Source organism: Schistocerca cancellata, chromosome 9, assembly GCF_023864275.1.
Source record: "Schistocerca cancellata isolate TAMUIC-IGC-003103 chromosome 9, iqSchCanc2.1, whole genome shotgun sequence".
Classification (NCBI taxonomy): domain Eukaryota; kingdom Metazoa; phylum Arthropoda; class Insecta; order Orthoptera; family Acrididae; genus Schistocerca; species Schistocerca cancellata.
Window position 1 is genome coordinate 391,055,134 of NC_064634.1, and position 19,850 is coordinate 391,074,983.

The 19,850-nt window shown below is 45.5% G+C and overlaps 1 protein-coding gene across 1 annotated transcript in view; it reads right to left on the reverse strand.

Annotated features, from left to right (window-relative positions):
- The window catches only part of LOC126100507 (fatty acyl-CoA reductase 1-like), a 192,103-nt gene that overhangs the window by 96,413 nt on the left and 75,840 nt on the right, over window positions 1–19,850 (reverse strand). The window contains exons 5-6 of the mRNA XM_049911117.1: window positions 16,409–16,592; window positions 7,358–7,630 (exon numbers count right to left, since the gene is read on the reverse strand). Coding sequence (XP_049767074.1) covers window positions 7,358–7,630; window positions 16,409–16,592 — 457 coding nt within the window. The remainder of the gene's footprint in view (window positions 1–7,357; window positions 7,631–16,408; window positions 16,593–19,850) is intronic.

Below are 19,850 nucleotides of genomic sequence, written 5' to 3' on the forward strand. Positions count from 1 at the left end.
GGAAAGTTAAAAAAAAATGGTTCAAATGGCTCTGAGCACTATGGGACTTAACTTCTGAGTTCATCAGTCCTCTAGAACTTAGAACTACTTAAACCTAACTAACCTAAAGACATCATACACATCCATGCCCGAGGCAGGATTAGAACCTGCGAACGTAGCGGTCGTGCGGTCCAAGACGTTAGCGCCCAGAACCGCTCGATCATCTCGGCCGGCGCAACGTTGAAGATATTCTACGTTCTGTTTTGTAGCCTTTCATGGCAAGCCGTCCTAGGCTTACATTTCAGCACGGTAATGCCTGCCCGTACACAGCGAGAGTTTCTACTGCTTGTCTCGTGCTTTCCAAACGCTACCTTGGCCACGAAGGTCAGCGACTCTCTCCCCAGTTGAGAACGTTTATAGCATTTTGGGCACGGCCCTCATACCAGCTCGCGATTTTGACGATCTAACGCTCCATTTATATAGAATTTGGAACGATATTGCGTAGGAAGCCATTAGATAACTGCCAGTCAATTCTACGTCGAATAACTGCTGCATAAAGGCCAGAGGTGGTCCAACGCATTATTGACTTGCTTAGTTTGTGAAGGTCTTTCTCTTGAATAAATCATGAAATTTTATCTGAAACTCGCATTATTTACTTACGTTTACATGTAAATCACTTATACCGTTTGTCGTCCCTTTCGGTTAATTACTTGGTGGTGCGTCGTTTTTTTTGTCGTAGAGTGTAAATGCAATAAATATCTGTCAAGGTATTTGTTAATAACATCGATCTTATAAAAATTTAGTTATTCATCAACTCTGTATGTCATTTACAGTCTCTATAGTTATTTCGCACATAATAAAAATTCTAATACATTCCTGTGTTGGCAACACATCGTAACCACGTAAGATTTTGATTTCTCGCTAAATACTGATCCCTACTGCACTATTACTCTGCGGTGAGGTTTTATCTCAATGCTCTCTCTTCCTCTTTCTTGTGATAGCGTGAGGCGCTGTGTGTATTGGGAGGTTGGGGGGGGGGGGGGGGGGGCGGCTCACGTTGACTGACGACATAATACTCGTTAAAGAAACCACAGAACTGCAACTTCATGCTAAAGGCTTGGAGACGAGCAACAAGATGTAAAGCACCTGTAGCGAAAATCTCAGTCGTAAAAGTCTTTAAAGGGTAAAAAATTTACTTAGACGTAATTATTCAATCACTGATGACCTGTAAATTCAATTCATTATCATTGAAAGAAGTTGTAAGTTCCAATTTGATGGACATCAAAGTATTTTCAGCAATCCGTCAGACACTTAAGCCAAAGCGGCGCTGTGCCCGCGCAGTACCTTCAATACAGATTACCAATCCATCCACCCACCGACAAAATACATGGAGCTCTGCCTTGGCCACGTGACCACTATTTCAGTCACCCTCATATCTCTGAACCTGACCACCATTCACAAAATCAAACATGTTATACCATTTTCACAAATTACAGATTAAATACTCTTGATTAAATTTTATTACTTTGTCATACAGTATTCTCTCTATACTTAGCACTAAAACTCAGTTTCATTTGTTTTCTTCGTGATATTCAGAGCTGCTCCTAACACTAGTCAGCGCCACATATTTACTCACACTGACTCTACAGTCCTAACACACACTGACTCTGCAGTCCTACGTTAGTCAAATGCCAATATTACATTTGCAGAATTACAGGAATATCATTAAATAAATCTGGGTACTGATGCGATAGTAGAATGTGTCTTATGCTGCGATACTCAGTTGTTTACATGTGGAGAAAACATACTATAAACACCTCTTTTCAGGATATTCACAAACGATTTAAAACTATTTGCTTATTTGTTAACTGCAATAGAAGTCTGTTCATTCCACAGCTAGCATTAAAAACTTAGCTACGACGTGACATATGCACATACTGCATGTCTGTATCATTAGTTACAAAATTTATACACAATTACAGTTTCAAATGTTAATAACTTTGTTAGCAATAATTTTACAAACAAGGTAATAATTTTGAGATCTCGTCTTACTATAAAGAGACAGATGATGCCTTTAGATTTTATGTAGCATATCTGCCTGTAGCTTTAGTGTTTCTCGTGAATATCAATTTTTCATTTTACACACCCAGTCACATCATCGTCTTACTCGCTCACCTGGCGTGTCGTTTGTTCCCTCGCCCTTGGAATTTGCCAGTAGCCGAATCGCTGTCATCTGTCTTCCAGCAGCGGCCCTCCTGCAACCCTTGCGTCCACTGTCGGTCGCTCTCCCCAGGGTTCAACCTCACTCATCTTGCAAAATTATTAAGGCTTTCGTGGCCACTTGTTGACAAACTGGCTGTTGGCTTCTGACTCGGGTTCATCGGCCGACGTTCATCTAATGATTTTACTGACGTTTCGCCAGCACGAGTGGCTAGCATTGTCAAAGCTTCACCCTCCATTGCCGGTGTTGAACTGGAGCCGAGCTCGCGGCCGCAGACTACATGTACCTGGCGCGCCAACGTCCGAGGGCTTGTCCTCGGTCATTTCCGGTGCGGTTCTCCTCTTGCTACCTGTGACGGTCGCCAAACACTCGGCGAAGTAAGGAATCAGAAAAATAAATGTCGGGTACGGCCTTTCTGCCATACATTCCCAGAGTGACGGACGGAATCGGTCGTATATTTCGCAAACACGGCGTAAAGACGATTTTCAAACCGACAAGGAAGGTCAAAGAGTGTCTTAGATCGGCAAAGGAGAAAATGGACCTACTTGCAATGTCGGGAATATACCGTATACCATGCACATGCGGAAAAGCTTATGTCGGAATGACTGGACGATCAATCAACACCAGGATCAAAGAACATAAACGACATTCCAGGTTGGGGCATGTGGAGAAATCGGCCGTGGCAGAGCACGCACTGAGTGAGACCGACCACGTAATAAAATTCGCCGACACGGAAGTTCTGGCTGTAGAGAAGCACTATCACACGCGCTTGTTCAGAGAAGCTGTAGAAATACAAAACCACGCGAACAGTTTCAACAAGAAAGAGGAAAGCCTAAAGGTAAACGGGTCCTGGCTTTCCGTACTGCAGCGAACGACCGTCGCAGGTAGCAAGAGGACAACCGCACCGTAAATGACCGAGGAGAAGCCCTCGGACGTTGGCGCTCCAGGTGCATATAGTCTGCGGCCGCGAGCTCGGCTCCAGTTCACCACCGGCAATGGAGGGTGAAGCTTTGACAATGCCAGCCACTCGTGCTGGCGAAGTGTCAGTAAAATCATTAGATGAACGTCGGCCGAAGAATCCGAGACAGAAGCCAATAGCCAGTTTGACACTCATCTTGCTTGGGCACAATATGGCAACTTGCCAGCCACAACGGGTCGACGAAATATTGTATACACGCATCGAACTAGCGACCCGTACTGTCAGAACGGATGCACTGAATTAGCTGCATTGGAAGATTTATTGGCGGGCAATACCCCTAAGTACTTTATGTGATATCAAATATTTAGAATTGCAATTACTCTCAATGGCGATATTTTCAACAAGTTACCTGCAGGATCCAAAATAGTGTCCTATTTTTGATGATGATGTCTGGACAATGACAGTAACGTTCAAGTCTTCGAGTTATGTTCTGCTTTGCTCATAGAAGTCGCTTCCAGCTGACTTATCCAAAATCAACAAGTCACGTAGGAAATCAGTAGCTCGTCATTAGTAAAATATTCCCGGGTATGTGGCTACGTAGTCGTATTTTTGTACGGATCAATGTTCCGGTCATCGTTGCATATGGGCTATACGTAGGTTTTCACCACTACATGGTGACGTAATCACACACCCGAGAATATTTTACTGGATATGGTAATGTACGCGAAAGTCTACGCTTGAATTCTTTAATCAGTTGGCGTTGTGTCATGATACCTTGACAATTCTACCTGCGCCACGAACATGAATAGAATCAATGTGAAACGACATTCTCATGTATTGCTGGATTCCACGAAACATTCGGCAAATACTGTTTATCAGTATGTAGTTTTATGATTTTGTACAAGTCGTTTGTTTCCAGACTACGCTCCTACGTGGCGTTAGAATTTTCCCAGATGGCAGTGTAGATTAGCCAAAATAAGTGATGATTTTCTCGAGCCGTTAACAATGTTTCTCAGCGATCAGTGAGTTCAGACGTCAAATGATGATAGATAAATTTTATTCTTCCTTTGAAAGAGGGTTAACGTCATGATAATCAAGATATAGGACTACTATAAAAGATCCATTCATGTTCAAAGCCGTATATTTTGCAAAGTATAAAAGTATGACTAATGCATGAATAGAACCGTAAACTCATGCATTTTACATCGGGATCTCTACAAATGTTCAGTGAGTGCCTCTCTGGTCACAAAACATACGTGCAAGCGGTAGTCAAGTTCGTATCTAGTAACATCCTGTCAGTGGTCATCAGAGCAGTATTGGTGCGTTCTTAGAGCTGATCCAGTGTCCTTGGCAGTTGGGGTATGTAAACACAGTCCTTAATGTATCCTCAAAGGAAAAAGTGACAAGTCGTTACGTCAGACGACTTGGAGGCCAAAGGAAAAGAGGCATATCTTCTTCACTACTAGGCCCAGTCTAGCTAATACGAAATTCGCCGTTTATGTAGCAACGAATATCGATACTCCAACGAGGGTGTACCCGGTCTTGTAGGAAGATGAAATTCTCGGAATGACCAGTCAGGTATGGAAAAAACCACAACTGCAACATATCGGGATAAGAGCTACTGTCATAGTCTTCTCACAGACGAAAAACGGCGTATACAGCTCTATGACACTGAACAGAAAACATTCATTTTCGGAGAATCTCGTTCATGCGCCATGTTTTCGTGAGAATTTTCAGTGCCCCACACACTCACAGGTAAATGGAAGGTTGCATCGTCGCTGAATATCAGCTTGGAGACGAAATGTACGTCCTCAAGTGTTTCCTGCATTGCGATGCAAAATTGGTAGCACTGGCCAAAATCTTTCGGTTTTAATTGTTGCACAAGTTGCAGACGTTACGGTTTGAAATGTAACCACTGTCGCAAGATGTCCCACACAGACTGCTACGGTATTTCATTTTCGTGGCTTGCGCAAACCCTTAATTACACTCCTGGAAATTGAAATAAGAACACCGTGAATTCATTGTCCCAGGAAGGGGAAACTTTATTGACACATTCCTGGGGTCAGATACATCACATGATCACACTGACAGAACCACAGGCACATAGACACAGGCAACAGAGCATGCACAATGTCGGCACTAGTACAGTGTATATCCACCTTTCGCAGCAATGCAGGCTGCTATTCTCCCATGGAGACGATCGTAGAGATGCTGGATGTAGTCCTGTGGAACGGCTTGCCATGCCATTTCCACCTGGCGCCTCAGTTGGACCAGCGTTCGTGCTGGACGTGCAGACCGCGTGAGACGACGCTTCATCCAGTTCCAAACATGCTCAATGGGGGACAGATCCGGAGATCTTGCTGGCCAGGGTAGTTGACTTACACCTTCTAGAGCACGTTGGGTGGCACGGGATACATGCGGACGTGCATTGTCCTGTTGGAACAGCAAGTTCCCTTGCCGGTCTAGGAATGGTAGAACGATGGGTTCGATGACGGTTTGGATGTACCATGCACTATTCAGTGTCCCCTCGACGATCACCAAACCATGATGCCGGGTGTTGGCCCTGTGTGCCTCGGTCGTATGCAGTCCTGATTGTGGCGCTCACCTGCACGGCGCCAAACACGCATACGACCATCATTGGCACCAAGGCAGAAGCGAATCTCATCGCTGAAGACGACACGTCTCCATTCGTCCCTCCATTCACGCCTGTCGCGACACCACTGGAGGCGGGCTGCACGATGTTGGGGCGTGAGCGGAAGACGGCCTAACGGTGTGCGGGACCGTAGCCCAGCTTCATGGAGACGGTTGCGAATGGTCCTCGCTGATACCCCAGGAGCAACAGTGTCCCTAATTTGCTGGGAAGTGGCGGTGCGGTCCCCTACGGCACTGCGTAGGATCCTACAGTCTTGGCGTGCATCCGTGCGTCGCTGCGGTCCGGTCCCAGGTCGACGGGCACGTGCACCTTCCGCCGACCACTGGCGACAACATCGATGTACTGTGGAGACCTCACGCCCCACGTGTTGAGCAATTCGGCGGTACGTCCACCCGGCCTCCCGCATGCCCACTATACGCCCTCGCTCAAAGTCCGTCAACTGCACATACAGTTCACGTCCATCTGTCGCGGCATGCTACCAATGTTAAAGACTGCGATGGAGCTCCGTATGCCACGGCAAACTGGCTGACACTGACGGCGACGGCGCACAAATGCTGCGCAGCTAGCGCCATTCGACGGCCAACACCGCGGTTCCTGGTGTGTCCGCTGTGCCGTGCGTGTGATCATTGCTTATACAGCCCTCTCGCAGTGTCCGGAGCAAGTATGCTGGGTGTGACACACCGGTGTCAATGTGTTCTTTTTTCCATTTCCAGGAGTGTATTTTGGACTGCGTACTCAACTTTCTCTCATCCTCTCCGCTGGCCAACCGATTTCCAGAGACAACTAGTTTCCCTAAACTGTCGGGGCAAACACACAATGCTGTGTTTATTCATGCAGGTTCTTTTCCAAAATGTCTTCTGACTGCACACTGCACTGTATTAACAGGTAAATATCTCGTATATTCCAACACAAAAAAAACCTCTTTTTCCTACTGTATCGCCATTTTGTCAAGGCACTGCAGTCGTAACGCCAACTGGTGGGCACAATGCAAACTCGGTGAGTTTACGAGTCCTCTCATGTATAAGTTATGTTTGCACACGTAATTATTTGTAAAATATTGAACTCTGGAAAGGACTGAATCATTTAGAGTATTCCGACCCCGGCAGCTGAGTGGTCAGGGCGACAGAATGTCAATCCTAAGGGTCCGGGTTCGATTCCCGGCTGGGTCGGAGATTTTCTTCGCTCAGACACTGGGTGTTGTGTTGTCCTAATTATCATCATTTCTCCCCTATCGATACACAAGTCGCCGAAGTGGCGTCAAATCGAAAGACTTGCAACCGGTGAACGGTCTACCCGACGGGTCGAGACATTTACATTTAGAGTAATCCTCTACTAAAAAGTTGCCAACGTTAGCCTTATACTTTCGCTATAACGTTACAACAATCAACTTGGAACTTAGGTTAGAGAATGTATCGCGGTGTAAGTCACTTCTAAGATTTCATTTTCTGATAAATGTTTATCATATGACTTAAGAACTTTAATGGAATATAATCGCTTCATGAAACTTCGGAGAATGGAGCCAACAATGGAACCTTGTGGAACACACAATTAAGACTGTCACTACATTATTGATAGGGATACTTACATTGGTTTGATTCCCTTGAGATACAGAAAAGTGTCTACGATGATAGCTGGAATTAGGTGGAAGAGCACAGCGCCGGTAACATACCAAAATTTCGCTTTAAACATAAAGAGGTAAGCTATCCAGAAGTTTCTTATGCTGGGAAAATTTCTTCCATAATGTGCGTAGTTGATTACTTGACCCCAGGATATGGGATGGCGTGTTGTCGATACGCAGTTGAAGATGACCGGTTCAGCTGATGCCTGCTGTATCAGAGTTCCTTTGCTGTGTCTGCACCTGCAATAGATAACAACAGGGGCGAGTAGACATGTCGATATGTCAGAAGGGAAGCTGTACACATACACTCAGGTGACATAAGTCATGGTACAACAATGTGCACATGTATAGAGAGCGTCAGTATCGCGTAAACAAGGTTAAAATGGCAGTGCATTCGCGGAGCTACTCAGGTGATTTATGTGAACGGTTTCCGAAGTGGTTATGGCCGCAAGACGGGAATTAACAGACTCTGAACGCGTAGTGCTAGTTGGCGCTAGATACATGGGAAATTTCATTTCAGAAATCGTTAGGGATTGCAATATTCCGAGACCCACAATGTCAACAGTGTGCCGAGAATACCAAATTTCAGGCATTACCTCTCAGCACGGACAACGCAGCGGCCGGACGGCCTTCACTTAACGACCGAGAGCAGCGGCGTTCGAGTAGAGTTGTCAGTCCTAACTGGCAAACAGTTCTGCGTGAAATAAAAGCAGAAATCAATGAGGGACGTACGACAAATGTATCCGTTAGGACAGTGCAGCGAAGTTCGGCGTTAATGTGCCATGGCAGCAGAGAACCGAAGAGATTGCGTTTGCTAACAGCACGATATCGCCTGTATCGCCTCTCTTGGGGCCGTGACCATGTCGGTTGGGCCCTATACGAGTGGGAAACAGTGGCTCCGTTAGATGCGTTCCGATTTCAGTAAGTGAACTGATGGTAGGGTTCGAGCGTGGCGCAGACCTTACGAAGCCATAGCCCCAAGTTGTCAACAAGGCACTGTGCAAGCTGATAGAGCCACCTAATAGGTGCCTTTTTTTTTGGACCTTGAGAGGACCGCTGATATTACTTGGAGGTGTAATATCCTTGAGAGCTTCACAAATTGGGCTTCCAGAATACTACAAGAAGTCGAATCACGTGGCGAGAGGCAGTGATGAACCTTTTGAAAACTCGCTGCGGCGAACTGAAACGTTGAAGCCAGTGAGGCAAGCATTGGAACGCAGGTGGCTAAGTAGCCAGATACGAGTTTTCACAAAGCTGTAGAGTGTGTGCATAGCTGTAAGGGAAAGACAACATGTCTGCAGCTAAGGTGAAATGAAAAACTAATGCTGTGCGCTTTCAACAAAATTACTTCACTAACCCTAGAAACATGATGCACAACAATCATGTACACCATAAAAATCGCGGCAATGGGACGAGCTCGTTGCAACTTCAATTATCACTCTAGGATGATTACAAGGGTGAGTCAAATGAAAACCTTAAATATTTTTTAAATATTATTTCTTGCGCAGAAGTGGTGCAAAGTTGTATCCCTTTTCAACATAATCTCCCCCTCACGCTCAATGCAAGTCCTCTAGCGCTTACAAAGTGCATAAATTCCTTTAGAAAAAAATTCTTTTGGTAGTCCGAGCACCCACTAATGCACCCAATGGCGTACCTCTTCATCAGAACGGAACATCTTTCCTCCCATTGCGTCTTTGAGTGGTCCAAACATATGGAAATCACTTGGGGAAAGGTCTGGTGAGTATGGTGGATGAGGAAGACACTCACAATGCAGGTCTGTGATTGTTACAACTGTTCTAGGGGCAGTGTGGGGCCTTGCATTGTCATGTTGCAAAAGGACACCTGCTGACAGCAGTCCACGTCGCTTTGATTTGATTGCAGGACGCAGATGATTTTTTAGGAGATCTGTGTATGATGCACTGGTAACAGTGGTCCCTCTAGGCGTGTAATGCTCCAAAATGACGCATTTTTCGTCCCAAAAGAGAGTCAACCTTCCCTGCTGATGGTTCTGTTCGAAACTTATTTGGTTTTGGTGATGAGTAATGGCTCCATTCCTTGCCCGCTCTCTTCGTCTGGTTGGTGGAAGTGAACCCAGGTTTCGTCCCCAGTAACGATTCTTGCAAGGAAGCCATCACCTTCTCGTTTAAAGCGCCGAAGAAGTTCTTCACAAGCATCATCACGTCGTTCTCTCTTTTCAAGAGTGAGCTTCCGTGGCACCGATCTTGCACACACTTTGTGAGACTGGAGCACATCATGCACAATGTGGTGTGCTGACCTATGGCTAATCTGTAAACATGCTGCAGTGTCATTCAGTGTCACTCGGCCATTTTCCTTCACTATGGCTTCAATTGCTACATTGTTCTGTGGAGTCACAACTCGTTGTGCCTGACTTGGATGAAGAGCTCTTTCACTGATTTGCGAACTTCCTTCTCCATTAGTAGACTTGCTGCTGAGACAAACATACATCACCGTACTGAACAATCATTCGTCGATGAATTTCAATAGGTTTCACACCTTCACTACGCAAAAACCAAATAACAGAACGCTGTTCTTCCATGGTGCAAGTTGCAACTGGGGCGGCCATTTTTATACTGATACTGCGACGGTATGCGTTTATCTGCACTATGCTGCCACCTAAAGGCCATTCTGCTCGCTGTTTGTAGCACGCTTACCAACTTACAGGATAACGGCGTGAAATTTCGATTTGTTATTGCAAATTTAGGTTTTTATTTGACTCACCCTCGTATAATGGTAGTTAAATTGTTTCTAAATACAATAGATTACCAAATTAATAACAACTAAACCACCGGGGCAGTCTGATTATATGATGCGTCAGGTAAAAACTGCCGGCAGTAGATATAACATGTTACTTTTCAAATCAGCCTGTGTATGAATAATTACAGCAAGATTTTTTAAAAATTGATACTCATGTATGCCAGTACTGCAAGTATAAAGGTAATAAAAAAGTTTCCCTTCTAAGGCCGTACAGTCCAGAATCGGCATGTCAATCAGACAAAATTGCCGTCGGCAGTGAGGCAATCATCCCGCCGACGTACCATGTTGAAGCTACCAGTTTGGTAAAACAGTGTCCTGATGCATGGAGAAATGCATAACTGCCTGCTGCACATCATAGACAGGAATCACCGATCCTTCAAGGCCGTTTTTTAGGGGCAGAAGGTATGATAATCGTATGGGCAGAGTTCATGGATATAGCGCGGGCGCTTCACAGACGCCTACTTGGCGTGGCGTAACTACTGCGTAACGACCTTCCACAATGATGGTTTTCGAGTAACATGCTGTCCCATTCACGTTTCCCATTAGCTGATGGAAGTTTATCGGTGTTTTTCCTTCGGCAACCAAGAAGTGAATAACAGCCGACTGGTCCTGTCTGGATGCTCTTGGTAAAAACGTCGCGATATGAAAGCTGGTTTTGCCTGGGTGCCAGTGTTGGCCTTGGATTAGTTAGAAGGCCAGTTACGGACCTGCAACAAAACTGTCTGCGTCCTAGACACACTGGATGTACTCCTGGAGTTATGGGTGCGGCTTCGTATGACAGCAGGAGCTTGGTTATTCGAAGCACACTGACTGCAAATTTTACGTCAGTCTGGTGATTCGACCTATTGTAGTTCATGAACAGCATTCCAGGGGTGTTTCCCAACAGGCTAGCGCTGGCCCACATACAGAAGTTGTAACCTAACACTGTCTGCTTATTGCCGACATGTTGCCTTGGCCTTCGCATCCACCAGATCTGTCTCCAGTCGGGCGCATATGGGACATCATCGGAGGACAAATCCGTCATCATCCACAGACAGCATTAACTATCCCTGTATTGACCAAGTAAGTGGAACAGGCATGGAACTCCATCCCAAAAACTAACATCCGGCACCTGTGTTAATGCAATACATCCCAGTTTGCATGTTACAGGACCGGCTGTAGGCTATACACTAACATCAGTTTCGCAAGGGAAGGAAACAGTTAATTGTAGAAGAATTGTGTAAAACACCACGAAGGACCGTTTAAGAAAGTTTTAATCACAGGGAAATCCTGGAAATTTAAGATGCCAGGGGTTGTTCCGCATCACATTTCATGAACGTGTACACTTATTTATATATACTGACTGAAATCCCATGTAAGATTTATAATATGATTTATTGATGGCATTGAAATAAATGTCGAGTGTAGTAAAAATATAGTTCAAAGCATTCGACGCTCTCCACTAGAGGCGATTACTGATATAATAGACCTGACGCAGATTCAAGCGGAGGCGCTCGTTTGGGTTGTAATCCACCCCCTTTTCTCCCCCCCCCCCCTGCAAAATACATTTAGTAAAAGCTCCTGTATTGTTATGTATATCAACTTTCAAATTTAGTTGATAAATTCCGGATATAAGTCGCATGTACACTTAGAATCTCGAAAATGAGAAGGAGTGGTAGAAATTATAAGTAGCGTGTATCCCAGGTCACTTTTCAGTAGCTCTTGTGAGGGTTGGCCCACGTGGATGTGCTCGTAATCCGAGCGGTAGTGTTCCAGCTATGTAAGGACGCATTTGTAGGCTGACTGTGTCTGCAGTGCCTGACGGAATACTGGCAGTTGAGAAAGGGAAGACACAAATGGAAAGACCCTCCACTAAAGAAAATAAAAACTCGGAAACACTCACTTACTGAATATGAATGGAAACAACAGAGAGAAACACCATATTTCGTTGTTATATTGCGCAAATTTGTCAAACTTGTGGGTATGTTTCACTACTATACCGGTTCTTAAATTAAATATCTGATACGTGTACGTGTATAATTTTCAGACATATGATTTCAAACGCTATATTTCTGTAAGTTGCAATGTTTTGGTTGCTATGCTCAAGTGATACACCGAGCATTGTTACCTAAATAAAATTGACTTATATTAAACCAGTTTTATATATTTTATTGTAATCAAGCAATCTATTCTTATTAAAATATTTTTGTTTTGTTATTATTTCTTAATAGGTCTTAAATGTCTCTGGCATATAGAATTGGTATTACAGAAAGTGACACTGACGGAAAGAAAAACACAACAACAGGAAGGAGTTGTGCGACACGAACGAAAGCTGGTAGGCGTGTTTTAACCTCTGAAAGAGGTAGGCAGTAGCATAAGAGTGTACCAGAGGTCGCTTTTCAGTATCTCTTGTGAGGAGTGGCCCACGTGGATATGCCCGTAACCTGAGCGGTACGACCTGACGTACTGGACGTGGTGAGTCGATGTAAGTCAAGTCAAATTCGAGTAAAACAGAAGTGATTTCTGGCGTTCCCCAAGGTAGTTTTATAGACCCTTTGCTGTTCCTTATCTATATAAACGATTTGGGAAACAATTTGAGCAGCCGTCTTAGGTTGTTTGCAGATGACGCTGTCGTTTATTGACCAATAAATTGATCATAAAATCAAAACAAATAGCAAAACGATTTAGGAAAGATATCTGAATGGTGTGAAAAGTGGCAGTTGACCCTAAATAACGAGAAGTGTGAGGTCATCCACATTAGTGCTAAAAGGAATCCGTTAAACTTCGGTTACACGATAAATCAGTCTAATCTAAAGGCCGTAAATTCAACTAAATACCTAGGAATTACAATAACGAACAACTTAAAATGGAAGGAACCCACACAAAATGTTCTGGCGAAGGCTAACCAAAAACTGCGTTTCATTGGCAGGACACTTAGAAAATGTAACAGATCTACTAAGGAGACTGCCTATACTACGCTTGTCCGTCCTCTTTTAGAATACTGCTGCGCGGTGTGGGATCCTTACCAGGTAGGATTGACGGAGACCATCTAAAAAGTTCAAAGGAGGGCAGCACCTTGTGTATTATAGCGAAATATGGGAGGGACTGTCACTGAAATGATACAGGATTTGGGCTGGACATCATTAAAAGAAAGGCGTTTTTCGTTGTGACGGAATCTTCTCTCGTAATTCCAATCACAATCTTTTTTCTCCGAATGAGAAAATATTTCTTTGACATTGACCTACACAACTGGCCATTAAAATTGCTACATCACGAAGATAACCTGCTACAGACGCGAAATTTAACCGACAGGAAGAAGATGCTGTGATATGCAAATGATTAGCTTTTCAGAGCAATCACACAAGGTTGGCGCCGGTGGCGACACTTACAACGTGCTGCCATGAGGAAAGTTTCCAACCGATTTCTCATACACAAACAGCAGTTGAGTGGCGTTGCTTGGTGAAACGATGTTGTGATGCCTCGTGTAAGGAGGAGAAATGCGTACCATCACGTTTCCGACTTTGATAAAGGGCGGATTGTAGCCTATAGCGATTGCGGTATATCGTATCGCGACATTGCTGCTCGCGTTAGTCGATATCCAATGACAGTTAGCAGAATATGGAATCGGTGGGTTCAGGAGGGTAATACGGAACGCCGTGCTGGATCCCAACGGCCTGGTATCACTAGCAGTCGAGATGACAGGCATCTTATCCGCATGGCTGTAATGGATCGTGCAGCCACGTCTCGATCCCTGAATCAACAGATGGGGACGTTTGCAAGACCACAACCATCTGCACGAACGGTTCGACGACATTTGCTGCAGTATGGACTATGAGCTCGGAGAGCATGGCTGCGTTTACCCTTGGCGCTGCATCACAGGCAGGAGCACCTGCGATGGTGTACTCAACGACGAACCTGGGAGCACGAATGGCAAAACGTCACTTTTTCGGATGAATCCAGGTTCTGTTTACAGCATCATGACGGTCGCATCCGTGTTTGGCGACATCGCAGTGAACGCACATTGGAAGTGTGTATTCGTCATCCCCATACTGGCGTATCACCCGGTGTGATGGTATGGAGTGCCGTTGGTTACACGTCTCGGTCACATGTTGTTCGCACTGACGGCGCTTTGAACAGTGGACGTTACATTTCAGATGTGTTACGACCCGTAGCTCTACCCTTCATTCGATCCCTGTGAAACCCTACATTTCAGCAGGATAATGCACGAGCGCATGTTGCAGGTCCTGTACGGGCCTTTCTGGATACAGAAAACGTTCGACTGCTGCCCTGGCCAGCACATTCTCCAGGTCTCTCACCAATTGAAAACGTCTGGTCAATGGTGGCCGAGCAACTGGCTCGTCACAATACGCCAGTCACTGGTCTTGATGAACTGTGGTATCGTGTTGAAGCTTCATCGGCAGCTGTACCTGCACACGCCATCCTAGCTCTGTTTGACTCAATGCCCAGGCGTATCAATGCCGTTATTACGGCCAGAGGTGGTTGTTCTGGGTTCTGATTTCTCAGGATCTATGCACCCAAATTGCGTGAAGACGTAATCACATGTCAGTTCTAGTATAATATGTTTGTCCAATAAATACCCGTTTATCATCTGCATTTCTTCTTTGTGTAGCAATTTTAATGGCCAGTAGTGTAAATTGTGTGAAACGATCACATTGATAAAATAAGGGAAATCAGGTCTCGTACAGAAAGATATAGGTTTTCGGTCTTTCCGCGGGCTATACGAGATCGGAATAATAGAGAACTGTGAAGGTGGTTCGATGAACCCTCTGCCAGGAACTTAAATGTGATTTGCAGAGTATCTATGTGGATGCTTTTAAGGTGACAGAGACGCCATTATCAACACCTCACTGAGTTTGAAAGCGGCTATGTAATAGGGCTACTAGAATCTGGATGTTCCTTCTGCTGTATGCAGAAAGACTTGGCAGGAATGTAGCCACTTTACATGACTGCTGGTGGCGGTGGTACCGAGAATGTACGGTTGCAAGACGACTGTGCTCCGGACGTCCACGTGGCACTACCGAGAGGGAAGACCCTCAAGTTCGGCCTATGGATCTGACGTATCGTGCTACACGTAAAACGTCATGTAGAGCAGCAGTTGGCATCACAGTAACAACGAAAACTGCAAATATGTTATGCCAATCACAGCTGCGAGCAAGAAGGCCTGTGGCGTGTATTCCAATGACCCCGAAAAAGCGCCATTTTCGACTTCAGATGTGTGAAGCGAGAGATCGGAGGGCAGGGCAGAGGTCGGCCACGTTTTCTGTTGAAAGATGGTTCCGCATCGGTGCCAGTGATGGCGGTGATTTGGTTAGAAGGAGGCCGGAAACCAACTTTTCTACGTGCTCGACGCAAAGGACCTACACCTGGAGTTACGGCCTGGGCAGCGATATCGTGTGACAGCAGGAGCATTCTTTAAAATTATCCCAAGCAAATCTGTACGTCAGTGTGGTGATTCGACATCTTGTAGTACCATTCATGAACAGCATTTTGGCCGGCCGCGGTGGCCGAGCGGTTCTAGGCGTTTCATTCCGGAACCACGCGCCTGCTATGGTTGCAGGTTCGAATCCTGCCTCGGGAATGGATGTGTGTGACGTCCTTAGGTTAGTTACGTTTAAGTAGTTCTAAGTCTAGGGGACTGATGACCTGAGATGTTAAGTCCCATAGTGCTTAGAGCCATTTGACCCATTTGAGCAGCAATCCAGCGGGTATTTTCCAGTATCATAACACTCGTCCAAATCTCGCTGTTGTAACCTTACATGGTGTACAGACGGCCGAAATGTTCCTTGGCGTGCTCGACCACCAGATCTGTCCCCAGTCGAGCACATATGGGACATCATCAGACTACAATTCCAGCGTCACACACAACCAGCATTAACGGTCCATGTATTGACCGACCAAGTGCAACAGGAGCGGAACTCATTCCCACAAACTGACATCCGACACCTGCACAACACAATGCATGAACGTTTGCTTGCTTGCATTCACCATTCTGGGGGCTACACTGGTTATTAATGTATTTCACATCTGCTATGGCTTATCTCGTGCTCACATTAACATGTTTATCACTTACCTAGATAAATGCATTCCTTAAATATCATAACTCTACAGGAATTATTTTTTGGTGTTGCGGTGTTTTGCTCCGTCAGTGCATATCTGGAGGGAGGAAGGAGGGTTGAGGGACAATAAGAAACTGTGATACCTCACATTCGAACTTTGGATCCGTGCCTGCAGCAGAGAACTCACCAGGTGTCCCACGCACAGGCGATGGTTGCGTTGGCTACCATGTCTGCGGGCACACCGTCAGCCATTGCGTTGCTGTCGATAGACATGGCGTGTAAAACTCCCACAGCACCACCGAGACCCATGGCATTGGGGCCGTACAAGTTGCCTGCCCACAGGGCCAATGGCTCATGGTACGTGCTCGACACTGAAGGAATATAGCAACACGTCAGTTTCAACACCCTGTTTGTATTCTTGTACAGCACAATATTTCACATTCGAAAATATTGTTTCGAAACTTCTATTTGTTACAAGACTTATATGTCATACACACAAGCAAAACAACTGATACCGAGACCTCTTACTCTGTGCATTTGAAAATGTCATTTGCTTTCAAAGAAAAATAAAGTCGACACAAAAAGAATTTTTTACAAAAAATGGTTCAAATGGCTCTGAGCACTATGAGACTTAACACCTGAGGTCATTAGTCCCCTAGAACTTAGAACTACTTAAACCTAACTAACCTAAGGACAGCACACACATCCATGCCCGAGGCAGGATTCGAACCTGCGACCGTACCGGTCGCGCGGTTCCAGAAATTTTTTACAGAACTGTGGGTTATGAACATATGCGCAACCCTACATCATCCATTCTCGCCCCCCTCAGTATCAATGTCAGTTACTTGTACTTTTCGGGGAATTACACAACTCGGCCAAATCAGATAACTTCCTTTGAGAGTGAAATATTTTGTTTTTCGCTCCAGGACTTCGTAGGGGTCTTCGTAGGGAGGCAGTACTTTGGCTTTCACTTTGTCATCTCTCAAAAGTACATGAGTCGCATTACACAAATCTTAAGTAATGAAAAGTATTTCCTTTACCTTGTGGGAACATTCTGAAGGGCTAAGTTTCTCGGAAGCTCGAAATTTAGTATGGACGTCAATGCGAAATGCTTTTAATAGTTTAGACATTGAAACATTGTCTCGAAACATGGTAGAAAATCCAAAGAGATTCTGGTCGTATATAAAGTACACAGTCAATACCGTCACTGAGCAATAGCGCTGGAAATGTTACCGACGATGGTGCCACTAAAGCGGAGTTACTAAATACAGTTTCCCGTAATTCCTTCACGAAAGAAGACGAAATAAATATTCCAGAATTCGAAACCAGAACAGCTGTTAGCATGAGTGACATAAAAGTAGATATCTTAGGTGTTGTGAAACAACTCAAATCACTTAAGAAACGCGTCTTCCGGTGCAGATGGCTTAACAATCAGGCTCCTGTCAGGGTATGCAGACACAATAGCGCCTTCCTTAGCAATGATATACAACCGTTCACTTGACGAAATGTCTTTTCCTAAAGACTGGAAAGTAGCACAGTCACACCAATATTCAAGACAGGAAATAGGAGTAACCCATTGAATTACAGACCCATATCACTGACCTCAATTTGCAGTAGGATTTTGGAGCATATACTCTACTCGAACGTTATGAATCACATTGAAGAAAATGACTTATGGAATCATAACGAACACGGATTCAGAAAATATCGTTCTTGTGCAACACAGCTAGCTCTTTATTCCCATGAAGTAATGAGTGTTGTCGACAAGGGATCTCAGATTGATTCCATATTCCTAGACTTCCAGAAGGTTTTTGCTACCGTTCGTCACAAGCGACTATTAATCAAATTGCGTGCATATGGAGCATCGTCTCAGTTGTGTGACTGAATTCGTGATTTCCTCTCAGAGAGGTCACAGTTCGTAGTGATAGATCATCGAGTAGAACAGAAGTGATATCTGGCGTTCCGCAATGTAGTGTCATAGGCCCTCGGCTGTTCCTGATTTACATAAATGGTCTAGGTGATAATCTGAGCAGCCCCCTTAGATTGTTTGCAGATGACGCTGTAATTTACCGTCTAGTAAAAACATAAGACGATCAATTCCAATAACAAAATGATCTAGAGAGAATTTCTTTATGGTGCGAAAAGTGGCAATTGGCACTAAACAAAGAAAAGTGCGAGGTCATCCACTTGGATACTAAAATAAATCCGATAAATTTTGGGTACACGATAAATCGCACAAATCTAAGGGCTGTCAGTTCGACTAAATACCTAGGAATCACAATTACGAGCAACTTAAATTGGAAAGGCCACATAGATAATATCATGGGGAAGGCGAAACAAAGACTGCACTTTGTTGGCAGATCACTTAGAAGATGCCACAAACCCACTAAAGAGACAGCCTTGTCCGTCCTCTGCTGGAATATTGCTGCGCGGTGTGGGATCGTTACCAGGTAGGATTGATGGAGGACATCGAAAAAGTGCAAAGAAGGGCAGCTCGTTTCGTATTATCGCGCAATAGGGGTGAGAGTGTCACTGATATGATACGTGATTTGGGGTGGCAGTCATCGAAACAAAGGCGGTCTTCTCTGCGGCCGGCTCTACACTCCTGGAAATTGAAATAAGAACACCGTGAATTCATTGTCCCAGGAAGGGGAAACTTTATTGACACATTCCTGGTGTCAGATACATCACATGATCACACTGACAGAACCACAGGCACATAGACACAGGCAACAGAGCATGCACAATGTCGGCACTAGTACAGTGTATATCCACCTTTCGCAGCAATGCAGGCTGCTATTCTCCCATGGAGACGATCGTTGAGATGCTGGATGTAGTCCTGTGGAACGGCTTGCCATGCCATTTCCACCTGGCGCCTCAGTTGGTCCAGCGTTCGTGCTGGACGTGCAGACCGCGTGAGACGACGCTTCATCCAGTCCCAAACATGCTCAATGGGGGACAGATCCGGAGATCTTGCTGGCCAGGGTAGTTGACTTACACCTTCTAGAGCACGTTGGGTGGCACGGGATACATGCGGACGTGCATTGTCCTGTTGGAACAGCAAGTTCCCTTGCCGGTCTAGGAATGGTAGAACGATGGGTTCGATGACGGTTTGGATGTACCGTGCACTATTCAGTGTCTTCTCGACGATCACCAGTGGTGTACGGCCAGTGTAGGAGATCGCTCCCCACACCATGATGCCGGGTGTTGGCCCTGTGTGCCTCGGTCGTATGCAGTCCTGATTGTGGCGCTCACCTGCACGGCGCCAAACACGCATACGACCATCATTGGCACCAAGGCAGAAGCGACTCTCATCGCTGAAGACGACACGTCTCCATTCGTCCCTCCATTCACGCCTGTCGCGACACCACTGGAGGCGGGCTGCACGATGTTGGGGCGTGAGCGGAAGACGACCTAACGGTGTGCGGGACCGTAGCCCAGCTTCATGGAGACGGTTGCGAATGGTCCTCGCCGATACCCCAGGAGCAACAGTGTCCCTAATTTGCTGGGAAGTGGCGGTGCGGTCCCCTACGGCACCGCGTAGGATCCTACGGTCTTGGCGTGCATCCGTGCGTCGCTGCGGTCCGGTCCCAGGTCGACGGGCACGTGCACCTTCCGCCGACCACTGG